The sequence below is a fragment of the Bacillus rossius genome, chromosome 2 (genome assembly GCF_032445375.1).
Source record: "Bacillus rossius redtenbacheri isolate Brsri chromosome 2, Brsri_v3, whole genome shotgun sequence".
In the NCBI taxonomy this organism is placed as follows: domain Eukaryota; kingdom Metazoa; phylum Arthropoda; class Insecta; order Phasmatodea; family Bacillidae; genus Bacillus; species Bacillus rossius.
Window position 1 is genome coordinate 12613578 of NC_086331.1, and position 14421 is coordinate 12627998.

At 36.1% G+C, this 14421-nt stretch overlaps 1 protein-coding gene across 3 annotated transcripts in view; it reads right to left on the minus strand.

Annotated features, from left to right (window-relative positions):
• The window catches only part of LOC134529106 (calcium uptake protein 1 homolog, mitochondrial), a 65536-nt gene that overhangs the window by 13782 nt on the left and 37333 nt on the right, over positions 1–14421 (minus strand). For all 3 annotated transcript variants that reach the window (XM_063362841.1, XM_063362843.1, XM_063362842.1), the window contains exons 7-10: positions 13775–13935; positions 11196–11312; positions 9076–9200; positions 2915–3042 (exon numbers count right to left, since the gene is read on the minus strand). In XM_063362841.1, coding sequence (XP_063218911.1) covers positions 2915–3042; positions 9076–9200; positions 11196–11312; positions 13775–13935 — 531 coding nt within the window. The remainder of the gene's footprint in view (positions 1–2914; positions 3043–9075; positions 9201–11195; positions 11313–13774; positions 13936–14421) is intronic.

Consider the following 14421-nt stretch of genomic DNA (forward strand, 5'->3'; position numbering starts at 1 on the left):
ATAACTCAGAATCAACTCAAGTGGGAGGAAAGAAACTCTGCATGAAAAACATAGTAATTTACGTACTATGCTTCTTATATTTTTTTGGGGAATTTTATGTCAATGAAGCAAAACTAGAGTAGTTCGGTTTTATAACAGAAAATTATCTCAAGCCAATCAAAAAGACATTAAAATATGGGGTATGAAAAATCAACATTTTTAAACTTCATACTTTTCCATACCCTATTCCAAAATTTCACCGCTAAGGAGGCGTAGTAACACTGTCCGCACGCTCTCTAGCATGAAGCGCCTTGTCACATCTCTGGTACAGCAAAGTGTGCGAGTGTGTGCTTGCATGCACATGCACATGTGCATGTGCGTGTGTGGGCATGTGCATTTATGTGCAAGTATTTTCCAACAGTTAGCCAAAACTCTGGGCGTTGGTAGTAGCTGTGTACGTGTGTTGCCAGGTTTTTTTTTTAGTGTGTTTGGTTTTTTTTATGTATTCGTTAGGGTTTTTAATTTACTTATGATTTGTTACATACCCACCAACAGCTGGTAACCTTAAATGGTAGACACAATGTAAAAACACTTATACATGAAACAAAACACAAGAGGGGGAAAAAAAAAACATTTACATTGTCGTACTAGGGAGGTAAGGGAACGAACAAATTAAATGTCGGAGTGGGCGCCACCACGTGATGTGGGCACGTGGACCCGGCGGAGACTCCCTTCAGGGCGTGACGTGACCCGTGTAGGGCTAGGCCCGGTTCCCTTAGCACGCGATATCGTTACAGTGGGCTCTTCAGGCGTCCCACACGCCTCGAGGTTCAGGAGCAGGGACACGTGGTCACTCCACTAAAAATCACACGTTCGACATACTCCTTTTATTTCAGCAACGTTACAACACGTCTCCAATCGCGCTACACCTACATACACTATGAAACTGTTAATAATGCCAACGGCAGGAGGGAATAAGTTTACAGGCTGACCAGGTCACCTCGTGGCCTGGTCTCGTTAGTTTAGGACGCGGTTCGTGATTAAATGTTCGAATTGAACTTAAATATTTATTAAAACGAGTCTGCCACCCGGAGTAGGCCTCGCAGATACAAAAAAAGTTTAAGAATGATAAAAAGTCCGGCGGATGTTAAAAGATCAGTTGATTAAGAAAAATGTGAAGTTGCGCGGTGCTCATCAAGCATCCTACCCCGGGTGACGAACGGAAGCGACTGAAGAGGCCAGGGCAGCATGGCGGCCAGAAAAGCGCTGGATTTACCGTTAGTCTCTCCTGTTATTTATTAATACATATTTAACTAAAACAATTACACTAAAAATTCTATAATAAAATTATAAGAAAGTTTCCTTAATTATTTAAGTTGAGTATTGATTATTTTAATTATGATTATGGTTCAAACTAGTTGCGGGTAGTTCCATTGCCTGCCGTGTGGGGCGCTGCGCCGTCCTTACAACTAGCACTTAAAACATAAACACTTAGGGAATATTATTTAAAGAAAAGACAGTTAGGTAAACCTAAAAATTGAATAATAAAATAAAAGGGGTCGTGGCACAGACTTTACTCCCGCCTCTTGTCGGCAGCCTCACACGCACACACACACACACACACAGGGCGGGAGTTTTGAAATAGAGGGTATGATGGGAGGAGAGGGGTGTCGACGGCGTGAGGCACATCGGGCTTAGGGGGGGGCGTAGCCCCGGTCGAAGTCAATTTATATGCTAAAATTACCAACTAGACATATAGCAATTAACGTCAACATAAACAATACCAAGGACATGATAACTTGACAATACGTACTAGATAACATAGATTACACAACATAATAAAAAACATAAAAATTTATTTGACACTGTTATAATTTTAAATTTAAATAATGGATAGTAATTTCAAAAAAAAATATTTTATTAACTGATAAACAAAACTACTTTCATACTTGTAGAAATATGTGCTGTTTCTGTATAAAATATCATAATTCTTGGTTAGTGTACATAATAGAAGTTGTTGACACAAATTTAATGAAGGTACTTTAAATCCAGTGGCATCAAGAAGATAATTAAAATGTCTATTTTAATAGTAGGTAGTTATTTGTTATGTTACAAATATTGACTCTAATATTTCTCCTCTTAAAGATAAAGAGCCAAAACTAAAAACTACAATATTATATTTTGCGAAATTCAACCCTTAAGGGGTGAAAAAGGGGTGAGTATCATTTTAGGATAAATATTTATATCTCAGAATTTAATTAAGGGTAGTAAATTATATTGGGTAACAATAATAAATACATAAAAATTCTAATAACAAATTTTTAAATCTCTGAAATTCAAACAAAAAGGTGTGAAAAAAGGGCAAGGTAAGTTTTTAAGAATAATTACATCTCCAAATTAAATTAACCATAAGAAATTATATTGGGAGTAGCAGGCGGAGCTATGGCACCTTCCTAGAGCCTTGCCTCAGATGGGATCTCATGCCCTCTCAAGTGGTGGCATCTATACATACAAGGTCAAAGTCTCAATAACCCCAGCTCACTACCGTAGCAAGGACGTAGTCAGGACGAGGCAGGCGGGACTAAGGACCTTCCTAGAGCCTTGCCTCAGATGGGATATCATGCCCTCTCAAGTGGTGGCATCAATTAGGTACTCCAAGGCAACGAATTCAAAAATTTATTTTTTGAAATTTGATTAAAAATTTCAGTGTTCGATTAAATAATATCTAAAATGACAAAACATTATGATAAAAGCAGTGAAAAAAAATTCATTTAATTGGTCAGTAATTTCCAGTTTTAAAAATCACAATTAGCATTTATAAATATAATTAAAAATATCAGAACACTTAATTGTAAACACAATAAAAAATCTGACTCATAGTTACATTCACTGAAATTAGCATTGCAATACATATGAGAGACACAAAAACAATTACCTTGATCAATGGAAGCACCGGCAATGTGATAAAATGTAAGGGCAGTGTCCACATCATTTATATTATTCAAAAAGTGGAAAAATTTCAGGTAATCATCACGACTTATTCCAAGTGAATTTTCCTTAAACCTGAAAATAAATAAAAATAAAATTAAACTATAAATGCAAAGTACCAAATGCTTACATGCTGGTACTTGAACGATACAGTCAGAAAGAAAATACATTTCTTTATAGATTCACTAGATGAACCATCTTGCCAATGGTTAATGAGTTTGAAGCTTATGGGTGATAGTAAACTGTGTTGTAGTTTAAATGCTAACAGACCAACAAAACATACTTTATTTAGGCTGGTTACAGCTAAATGACCTTGCAACACCCTTAGGTAGAGAACGAATGTCCACAGAACACAAATAACAAATGCAGCATCCTACTATACAAATGTTAACTTGAGCTAAAATAATAAAGTGGAGAGAAATTATCACAATCAACACAAGAGCTCAGAATGAAAGTACTACAAACTAGCCCATGAGTTTATTACCAAATCCAGTCAACCTGCAGACCTAAACATGAGATGAACTCAATTTCTTTGCACCTTCATGTTAGTTATGTTTCAAATATATTCTTTTAATCCTTAACTTGCGCTCAGGCTGCTACGTTTACTAGTCACTACCCATAAGCCCCTCAAGGAATTACATATAGCCTTCATAATGTCGCAAATGGGCATTTTTTTATTTTTTATTTATTTGTATTCCGTTGAGCCTTCTTTTGGTAGAAACCATAAGGCTATGGAACATGTCATTTACATATTTACAGTTATACATATACATACAGTTTTACATGTACACAGTTTTAAATACACATACACATCCATGTAAAATTGTGATTTTTCTCCATTTATCATTCCTCAAGTATTTCTTATGAGTAATGTTGAGTTAATTTGGTTTTTGACTCAGTTATAATATTACAGATAAATACCTACCAATACTGTTTCAGAAAAAACAAAAATATTGCCAGTGCAAGATGTTTAATTTTTCATGAAATTAAAACTGTATTTTACTCTTGTGTAGGTAGGTTACTAGTCACAAATGCATAATAAATAATTAATATGAAATTTTAGTTGAAAATATATAAATATATTTTCAATAACTACAACATTTATTGAGGCCCTTAAATACACAGTTTTAAAATAATTTAAGTTATCGTCTATTTTAAGATACAGTGAATATTTGAAACCCATAATAAACTTCATAAAAAATAACATGAAAATAGGAAGAGTTTAAGAGCTGTCAAAAAAATACAAAAAGTTCTGTGAACTTCATAATGAAAATAAAACAAAAACTGTTACAAGTATAAAGGAAAAAAAAAATTATGGTTTGCAGAAAAAATTAAAAGGGAAAATTGGGCTGAATATTTTTAAATTACAAACAGCCTTACAGATGTAGTACAGCTCTTCCTGCCGCTATAAGTTCCTTATTGGTGCCGTATATTCTGGTACTTTATTAAAAGATAAGCATGCGTACAACAGTGCCTGCCATTGTTGATGTCTAGCTGCAAGATTGGAGAAACACCATAGATACTGATGCGTGCGCATATCTCTCTCTCTCTCTCTCTCTCTCTGTGTTTGTGTGTGTGTGTGTGTGTGTGGGGGGGGGGGGGGGGGGGGGAAGCGCAGTGCAGAGCTCCATTATTTAGACAGTTTTGACTCAAGTCAGTTTTATATTCCAAAATTTGCTACAAACTATAATTGCCTCAAGCCTGGCTGTTGAATTAATTAATGTTTGTTACTTAACACTATCTCACGTCTCATTAAATTTTAAAACTTGGGACCATCTAAATACCACAATTTAATTAAAATATTGAAAACCAGTGCGATCAGAGTATAAACTGTCATATAATTTTTAATGCTAAAATAATTTGATGGTTCACAAATATCACATTTTTTCTTATTTCAATAAGGGTTAGTTATCAAGCAGTTTAGCTGTGGTTAGTTGCCTAAACCCCCGGTTAGATTCTAGGCTGGATCACAGATTTTACTTATTAAAAATTTTCATCCCAGGTGCAGAACTGCAATTTATGTTGGCATTTCACTTTACTGTGGAAGGCAATAGTGAAACACCACAGAATCATTCTGGTTGCTGACTTCCACACTGTTACATGACTTGGGGTGACAGAACTCGGCCAATTTATGTTCATAAACTCCAGGCATTACCACGTGAGTTTGTGTCATCCAACTGGGGAATGACAATAATTTAACATGTTCTCCAACGATTCTTACAGTATGAAAGCGCACAGTCTGTTTGTACCTGGTGACAGGAACAGATCTCGGTTCCCGAAATGCCGCAACCGTTTCGCCTTGGAAAGCCTACTATGTTCGTTTGTGCTGTCATCGTTGTGTTTAATAACATCCCTGCATTTTGCATGTGAGTCGCTGTAATGTCTGTTTTTTTCCCCCAGATTATTTGTTCAGAGCGTCGGAGCCTAGACTGCACAGCAGACAAACAAGTGTGACACCAGTCCCGGCACTGAGTATACATAAAAGTAAGTCCAGAGAGAGACACACACACACACACACACTACAAACTAGCAGTCGTGAGGCAGCTCTACTGGACTTAGTCGGTAACAAGTGCCCAGGACAGCATGGAGCAAGGTAGGAATCGCCTCAGCTGTATCCTGAATGGAGAACAAGTACCAGCTCTGAGAACCAGCTACCAGTCAGATCCATGCATAATGGAGTGCCGATGAGTGCACAGGGGACAAGTGGGGACTTACATCTAACGGAGCATCCCTGAAACTAGACTACGGGTGAGTTGGGCATTCGCTGCCGAGTCTACATTCCACCAAGCGAGCGGGCAGAGTATGCCTCAACCAGATCACTAGTGAGTGGAACTCGCCCACCCACCATGGGACGTGAGCTGCCCGTGAGAAGCGAGAAGACTAGTTCAGGAGAGTACAGTCTTCAATTCCGACTGCAGACTCTATAGGAGGGGAGTTTATTCGCAAGTTAACTTTCACAATTAAGTTTGTATGCTTGATTTCTGCCCACATTACGGGGGATAGCTCAAATAAATTATGTTTCAATAACAGTAAGATTAGGCAGAAATTCTCTTGAGTTAGGACAGTAATAAAGTAACTGCAAGTGAACATTTCCGAGAAATTAGTTTCTTCTTATGCTGTCCGTAGTAAATTTCATTGGCAAGCATTTCATAGAGTGTACATGAAATTATGTAATATGGTGACCTGGTGCAGTGGAAGTTATTTGGTAAGTAATGAGAATGTTATGATAACAGAAATTATTTTTTGTTTAGGTTGTAGGTTGGCTATGGAGTTAAGCATTGAGCAAGTACAGCATCAGTCTTGGTTAGAAGTTAATATCACTTGCGTAAAAGAATGTTTAATAAATGGGGATATAAATACTATACGCTGTCTTGTTGCATACCTGCAGCTTTATCCTTTGAATCTATTGGTTCTTAAGCCAATTACCCTTTCACTACAGACATCAATGGCCGAGCAACACTCTTAATTAACTACAATAGTGAACTCTCTCCTGGCTCATTATTATTGAATTAAAACTTCTTGGTTGATTTTAGTTTTCTGGGACATCTAAATTTGAAGAATTACTGTGCTTTATTTTTTTGTCAAGCTACACCAATCCCTCACTTAGCACAAAAGATGTGCTCCTAAAAATGTTCACGTTTTTCGAAATAGTTTCCATAAATAGCAAGGGTAATTTATTTTGTGCTCCAAAATTGTGTAGAAAAATATACTTTACATAATATAAATGCGTAGAATAACACTCAACGATAAATATGTTACACCATTTATCTTTATATGCCTCCCCGTTGAGGGCGTACCGGTGTTGTGGTGAAATTATCGGTGGAAATTAATGGGCGCCACCACGTGAGTGGGCACGTGGACCCAGCTGAAAGACTCTACTCAGGGCGTTACGTGGCCCGTGTGCGGCGAGATATTAGCCCTCCAGATGTTATACGCAGCTCCTGTCCCTACCTAAGCCCGCTCTCAGCGTCGGGCACGCTTCTAATTCCCGCAGTGGGCTCTCAGGGCGTCCCACACGCCGCTGACCAGGTTAGGGACCCACGTGGCCCCCTGAACACAAAACACGTAACACAGTTAATTGGCTTTTATTCTACTCATGGTACACGTCCTTACACGATCCTCCACTGATAAAACTGTAAAACGCCCGAGGCACGAATCAGCTTAGGTGAGGAGGCGAACCACGCACGTGGTCGCCTCAAGGCAGTGACACGACCGCCCTTGGCCGGCGGGAGAGAAAAGACTGGGGTGAGCTCATCGCTTGCAGGTGGCAACATGGCGCCCCTTCGCGCCGAACACAATTACCGTTACACTTTGCAAAACGTGCCCCGGGTTACTATTATAAAATACATAAATCCTTTTACAATAATTATTAGATTACTTCCATGTCCAGACCGTCTGTAATAATTGCTTATAAACATAAAACAGGGTTCAAATTAGTTTCCTGCTAGTTCCTCCGTCGCCCGCTAGGGAGCGTCCTTATTTGTGCTTGGACTTATAAAAATAACAAACGATCATGAAGTTATTAATTAAAAACACATACATGCATAGCCATCGTTACACTGTTTGGGGGCGGAAAGAAAAAGGATTACAATATTAATTAACATATTTAGGGGTGCGGCGCACTGCAGCTAAGCGCCCTCTTGCCGGGCTAGAAACACACGCACACACGCACGCGCGGGAGGTTTGAACTGAGACGGTGGTTGGGCGGTGGCATATCGGGCTCAAAGGGGCCGCAGGCCCGGACGATGTCACCGTAATACTTCTAGTTTTATCTCAAATACTTGAACACGATGCATTATGCTCTCACTTGGAAGCCATGATTTCACTATGATTCCAACTGCAGGTAAATTACGCACATACAGTACCGGTTGATGAAAGGGCAGACATTGCATTTTGTTTGTGTGAATTCCCTGCCACTGGCTACACTGAGTTCACGGCCCGGTCTGTGGCCAGGTAACGGTATGGCATGGCGGCATACGCGCGGACATAAAAACATTTGGTCCTTTACACTCCATAGCCGCAACTTAATTTGCCATAGCTGATGTTTGTACAACAGCCGATAGCGTAGTCAGACGAGTGCGCACATCTCTTCCCCCCTTGTATGTCTAACTGTATGCCACGGCACATCTGTTGTTTACAGAAGTTAGTTGAAACAGACTTTGTGGCGTCATGACCAACTTTTTTTTTGCCTGCGGAGATTTCTCGCTAACTGAAATTTACAGATGTGCTATTATTCAAGACTGGGGCAGTAAAATTAACATTGCGCTAAATGAATTCACACAATCTGTAGACATGCTATGCGAGAGGAGAGATTGGTGTATTTTAAATAATTAGTTTAAAAAAATAGATGGCTCACCTATAACAAAAAATTTCAATTAAAAAACTCACAAGAACCCCTAAAACTTAATTTAAGGATAAGATTAGCTCAATTTATTGTTATAAAATTTTGAATAAAGCTCCAGAGGTTACTAACAGTGACATATAAATACGATTCAACATCTGAAAATATAAAAAATTATAAATTATTCCTCAGAATACCTTACAAGATGTAAAAATATAAACTTAACACTTTGATAAATTGCACCAACTAATTAAAATTTAGAGCAAAAATGAAAATTAACTAACACACACACCTTCCTTGTAGCAACATTTACTTGCTACAGATCCACCACTAGGTTCGTGAAGTCTTTGGTGAAATAGGCAAACCTATTCATAACTTTTGTTCAAAAATTAAATGCCTTTTAGATTATACTACAAGGAAAAAGGTTTCTGAACCAAAAAAGTAGACTGTTTCATGGTAACCCTTCTGGACAATTTTTTATTTTTTTGCTATTTAGGGTTAATTATTTAAAATTCAATTCACATATAGTTCCTAATAAGATATACTTCTCAATAAAGTAATTTTTTGGTTTATCATGTGTTGTTTTATGAGAAGATTCAATATATTTTCATAAAAAAAAATTGTGTCTGTCAATTTTTGTAAAATATCATGTATATTGATAAGTTAGTCCTTGGGTTATACTCAATCATAAATAACAAATATGTTTTTACCAAATAAAATTACATGACTAAGAAATATATTTAAAAAAATTAATTAGATTGCCATACATTTTCTTCACTCTTTTCAACATTCGTGCCTTTTTCTTCTGTGGGTAGCCTGCATAAGCAAGAAGCAATTCCGTGAAATCGGCTTCTGAAATATTTCCATTCTCATCTGGACCTTTTCGCTGAAACTAAACACAAGAAATACTGGATAGTAATAATAATATTCTGTTGATTCCAATAATTTTATCAATAACAATATAATTCAAACATACCAACTATAAATCATATATAGCATTGAAACACATATACTATTTATTGCTGAAACTACATAGAAGCATAGAGACCATATATCTTTACTTAATCGTTTCGCAAACATTTTTGACCTACTTTGAAGAACTCAGTAAGAAGAAATTGGTTAAAAGTAGGTCCACTGAGAGGAACAAGAGGAAGTCATCCAGCAAACAATTGGGAATGTAGACCATGAAGACACGCAGAAGAAATGTTATGTTGGAATCATCATCATCTTCAAAGAGACAGATGAAAAAAAATTAATTGTGTGATGACAATAAGGATGATGATATTGACCCAGTACAGTTTGTTGATGATTTCAATATGTGCGTAATGTGCAACAAATTTGGAAAAAAAGAATGAATTATGGTTCCGCCATACTGTTTATTCCCCATTCATAATGCAGTGACTATGAATCTGCTAAAGACTATATATGTGACTTTTGTTAATTTCCCTATTATACCATAATGGGTGGCTATGGACCAACCAAACGTTGTATATTAATTTAATTCATTTTCCTAGTGTATCCTTCTAAATGAAAATGTAAGTTATATCATAAGACCTACACTGTTTTAATTAAAAATATGCCTTCTTTATATTCAATATAAATATATAAAAAATGAGGTAGAATTAAACAGAGTAGTGAGGTAAGACCGCGATTTGCAGGATCATAATTACATTGTAATTACATCCATAAGACTAAATTTCTAAGATCTTGAATTATTAGTGGTGCAAACTAAGATTCCCAACTGTCAGATATAACTGTTTACTTCCAACCAATCATTATCTGTTGAGGGCTCTTTAATGTGCAATTACCCCACCTTTCCCTACGTGGAACCGGTACAATTAAAAATATGTCTCTGCTATCACTATACTTTTAGGGTTACCTCTATGAAAAAAAATGATAAACCAAATTCTTTCACTACCTAAAAAATTCCCATGATGTTTTCTGATCCCAAGGCACATAGTAACATAGTCTTGCAATTTGTTGTTACCGACAAAATATTGACTCATCTGACTAAATATGAAATTTTATTAAAAATTGTAAATTGTAATTTAAAAAAGTGAAACATAGAATCTTTAAAAAAAAGTTATTGTACATTATCATTAAAATGCATTAAAGATAGAAAATATTTTGATGTCTTGCATATCGAAATATTACAAATGATCTAGTTTAGTGCTTAAGTAAAGTGCATGTGTTTATTTACAAAATATTACCTTTGAGTATGTCATTCATCTTAGATCCATATAAAAATTTAAGCACCAAATTATTTAAAAAAGGTAAATGATTAAAAAACCTTCACAAATGTTTATGGTTAATCTAAGTGCAATCAAAATGGAAATTTTTCAGGTGATATTTTAAGCAGATATGCCCTTTTCCTTTCAGAAAAATATTTTAAAAATATTTACCATGCTTTTGAAGACTCTCAAGTGTGATTTAACAGGATCAGAAAAATTTTTATAGTTAATTTTAATTATAAATATTTTTAAATATATACTATTTATTTCAGACTGAGAAATATAATTTTTGCAGCCACAGTCAGTTATATAAGTGCTCTGAAAAAAAAAAAAATGCAAATGATGTAATGATAAAGCATTTTATAATGATTTTACAGAAGAAAACCTACATTTTAATTCTTATGGATACAAGCAATTTGCCAAATGATGCCCTATCGTGTAGCTTTTCTTAACATGGCCAACTAAATGTGAATAGACATTACCTATACTCATGGATGGACATGCGTGCAATACCTACTTACAATCTTCTTTGAAAAACTCTCAGAAAAACACATTTATAGGTAAGCATCATGCAAAGCTATAAAATGGCAGACTGTATATGTTTTCAGTTGAAATTATGAATGTAGCATAGCCCAAAAAATAATACTGATTCTTACCTCCAAACTTAATATTTCTCTTTGCAATTGATGTTGAAATTCCAGAAACTTTTCAATGGTTAACTTCTGGTTCATTTGAGGTCCAAAAAAATACGTAGTTAGAGCAGAGTTCACTCCCTGGAAAATTACATATGGATTATATTCAATTTTCAAAAAGCCAACATATTTAAATCTTTTCAAACTGTTTATATATATATATATATATATATATATATATATATATATATATATATATATATATATATATATATATAAACATTCACAAAACTTCTTGATTCTAAATCTTGAAGATAAAAACCATACGCTAAACTAAAATTAACAATTTTTTTTAGTAATATTAAATGTTAATATATATATTTTTTAAATATTCAAATATTTTTTGTATATTAAGTGATGTAAGGTTATTTATATGAAGGCCAGCCTTCAATGAATTGAAGTATGCAGTGCAGACCCAACAACGTCACTTGTGGCATGAAACCGGAAGCGTGCAAAACTAACATAATGAAATAACTACACTAATGGCCTTTAGTTATTCCCATAAAACTCTGGCAAATACTGTTGTTGTTTGTACAAGAGTTGTTGTAATTCGTAAAATGAACATGCTCAGCAAAATGAATCATACTTAGTGATGTAAGCAACCCTGGACCAACATAATTCAAACTCAAGTCTGCAGAATATTGCTAATGCTATATAACTCCCTGTGTATACTAGCTGGAAACAAGCATTGCATTTATCATACTCAAGGGCGTCCCCAGCCGATGTCCTGGTGGGGGGGGGGGGGGGGGGGGGGGGGGGGGGGGGGCGCTAGTTTTGGGAAAAGTATGTATTTTTTTTTGCATTTGGCTACATTTTTTTGAATCTCTAGGGCCATAAGGGGGGGGGGGCAACTGCCCCCTTACCCCCCTGGCGACGCCCTTGATCATACAACTAGAGTTTATTTAGTTCCTTGCATATCGTGGTAGGGTAGAATAAGAATACGGGTAAGTTTGCAGGTTAAATAAAAACAATTTAAATGTTCCAATACAACATTAAAGAAAAAATTAAACCCATGAATCGGAAAATGTGGTGGTTGCAGCCATCTCACAGCCATCTGGCAGAGCAAAAGTGTTGGTTGTCCAGATGGTGTACTGTGTGACATGGAGGATGGATTCAACATTCATGAAACGTAGACCAGCTATAATGCATTGACTATGGTTCTATACACTTTTGAAATGAACCCTTGAAAATAAAGGTTTGCTCATTAATTTAATTGAAATATTTCCTGATGCACACACAGTAAATATGTTCTGCAGCTTTAGTGCATCAGACAAGTTTACAGCATTCAGACTTATGTTGCACATAATGTAGGTTTCTATTGTTGGGTTGATATTTGTAGTCTGAATGCTTACATAGATGCAACTTGGTGTATTAGCAGGCACGAAGTCTTGGCACCAGACATTTTCAAGACATGATGTTGCACCAATAATTAATAATTGTTTAAGCAGAATTTATATATATATATATATATATATATATATATATATATATAAATATAAAATTCAAGGTTTTCAAAAAAGTTTTCTCAACAGCCTACTTTACTTTTCATTATTAATTTAATTTTAACTAGAGCAGTTTTTTTTAAATTTGATTTTTCTACAGGCCATTTGGTCCAGAGAGGCCACTGGCTCACATACCTTATGCCCAGATGCTGTATTAGCAGCAAACCCCCTTAACAACACCACTCATTCTTTGGGCACGGTAGCTCACAGCCTGTCTCTGGTGAGACGCGCTCTGGGCACGTCCTGTGATACTGCGCGGTCCACGATCGCCCCGTGTTGTCTGGCCTATTCCTAAATATTCTAGTGATTCAGGAAGCAGTGACATTTGTGACGATAATGATATTTATTTTGCCATCAATCACTGACTTATTTATTTATTTTAATTCGTAACATGCCCAACAACAGTTTGGGAAATTTTTAGGTGAGTACGACATACAAAACAGTACAAAGGACAGTGTAGTCCCTACAGGCATGAAAGTGCTGATCCTAGGTAGTCACTGAGTTCCATAATTTATTCTAAGGTAAAATATATTTTTGTAAGTGTTTTTAACAGAGTACTTAAGAAATCTAAATACTTGATGCAAATTACGTTAAAGACACGAGACTATAAACTCAAAATAAAATGTGCAAAATTCCCCTACTACATGTGCAACAATCACAACAGGACGGGAGATGGCATGCAGAAATATCTTCTTGCATATTTGCACATAAAGTAAAAAATTATTTTTTAAAATTTTTTAGCCTGAGTAACGTAAATAACTGTGTGACAATTCATTGTATGGGGTTTTAGATACATTAATGATGATTAAGAGTAGTTAGGATCAGTCTGTTCTTAACAATATAACATTTACCCTATCTCCCCTAAAGCTGTGTTAACTAACACTGTAAAAGAATAAGTATTTTCATTTCAACTTTAATGCTTTTACTGAAACTAACACTTGGTATTAATTCAAAAGTTTTCAGATGATCTGGAGTGCACTGATAAATTTTACACCTGCATAAATTTCAAAGTAAAAACCAGTTACCTTATAAATACCTTACCTTAAAGGTGTTTCCAGTGTTGGCATGGTCTCTGTGGCGACTGCCAATACTGGTCTGTTGTCGGATAAGCGTGGCAACCTTCTCAAACTCCTCAGAGTCAACATCACCATCCCCATTCAGATCAAACATCCTGAACGCTATCTCAAAGTGACGGCGTGATGCTGAAATATTAGATAACCATTTTAAAATATGGCTAAAAGCATACAAATACAATTCAGATTCATGTGTGGTGTGAACTCCTACACTAAAAACCAAGTGTCTGGCATTTTAAAAACAACATGAATGAAGTGTACTAATAAACTAGGTTGATCTGGACCATGCAGAATGAAAATGAGCAAAATGCATTAAAACTAACAACAGTTAAATTATTTTTTTTTTTAAATTTTTACTGTAAAGGGTTACCTGTTTTGTGAAATTCCATCCTTATATTCCAATAGCCCGTAAGTCAAATTATATTTTCCAAGCCAGTAGCTGTGGCCATATATCCCTTGACAACTGTGTTTTATCACACGACTGCCTACCTCGACCTGCCGCAGCACCTTATCCCATGACAACTGCATTGTACCGCACGACTGCCTCGCTCTGCCTGCAGCACCTTATTCCATGACAACTGCATTGTACCGCACGACTGCCTCGCTCTGCCTGCA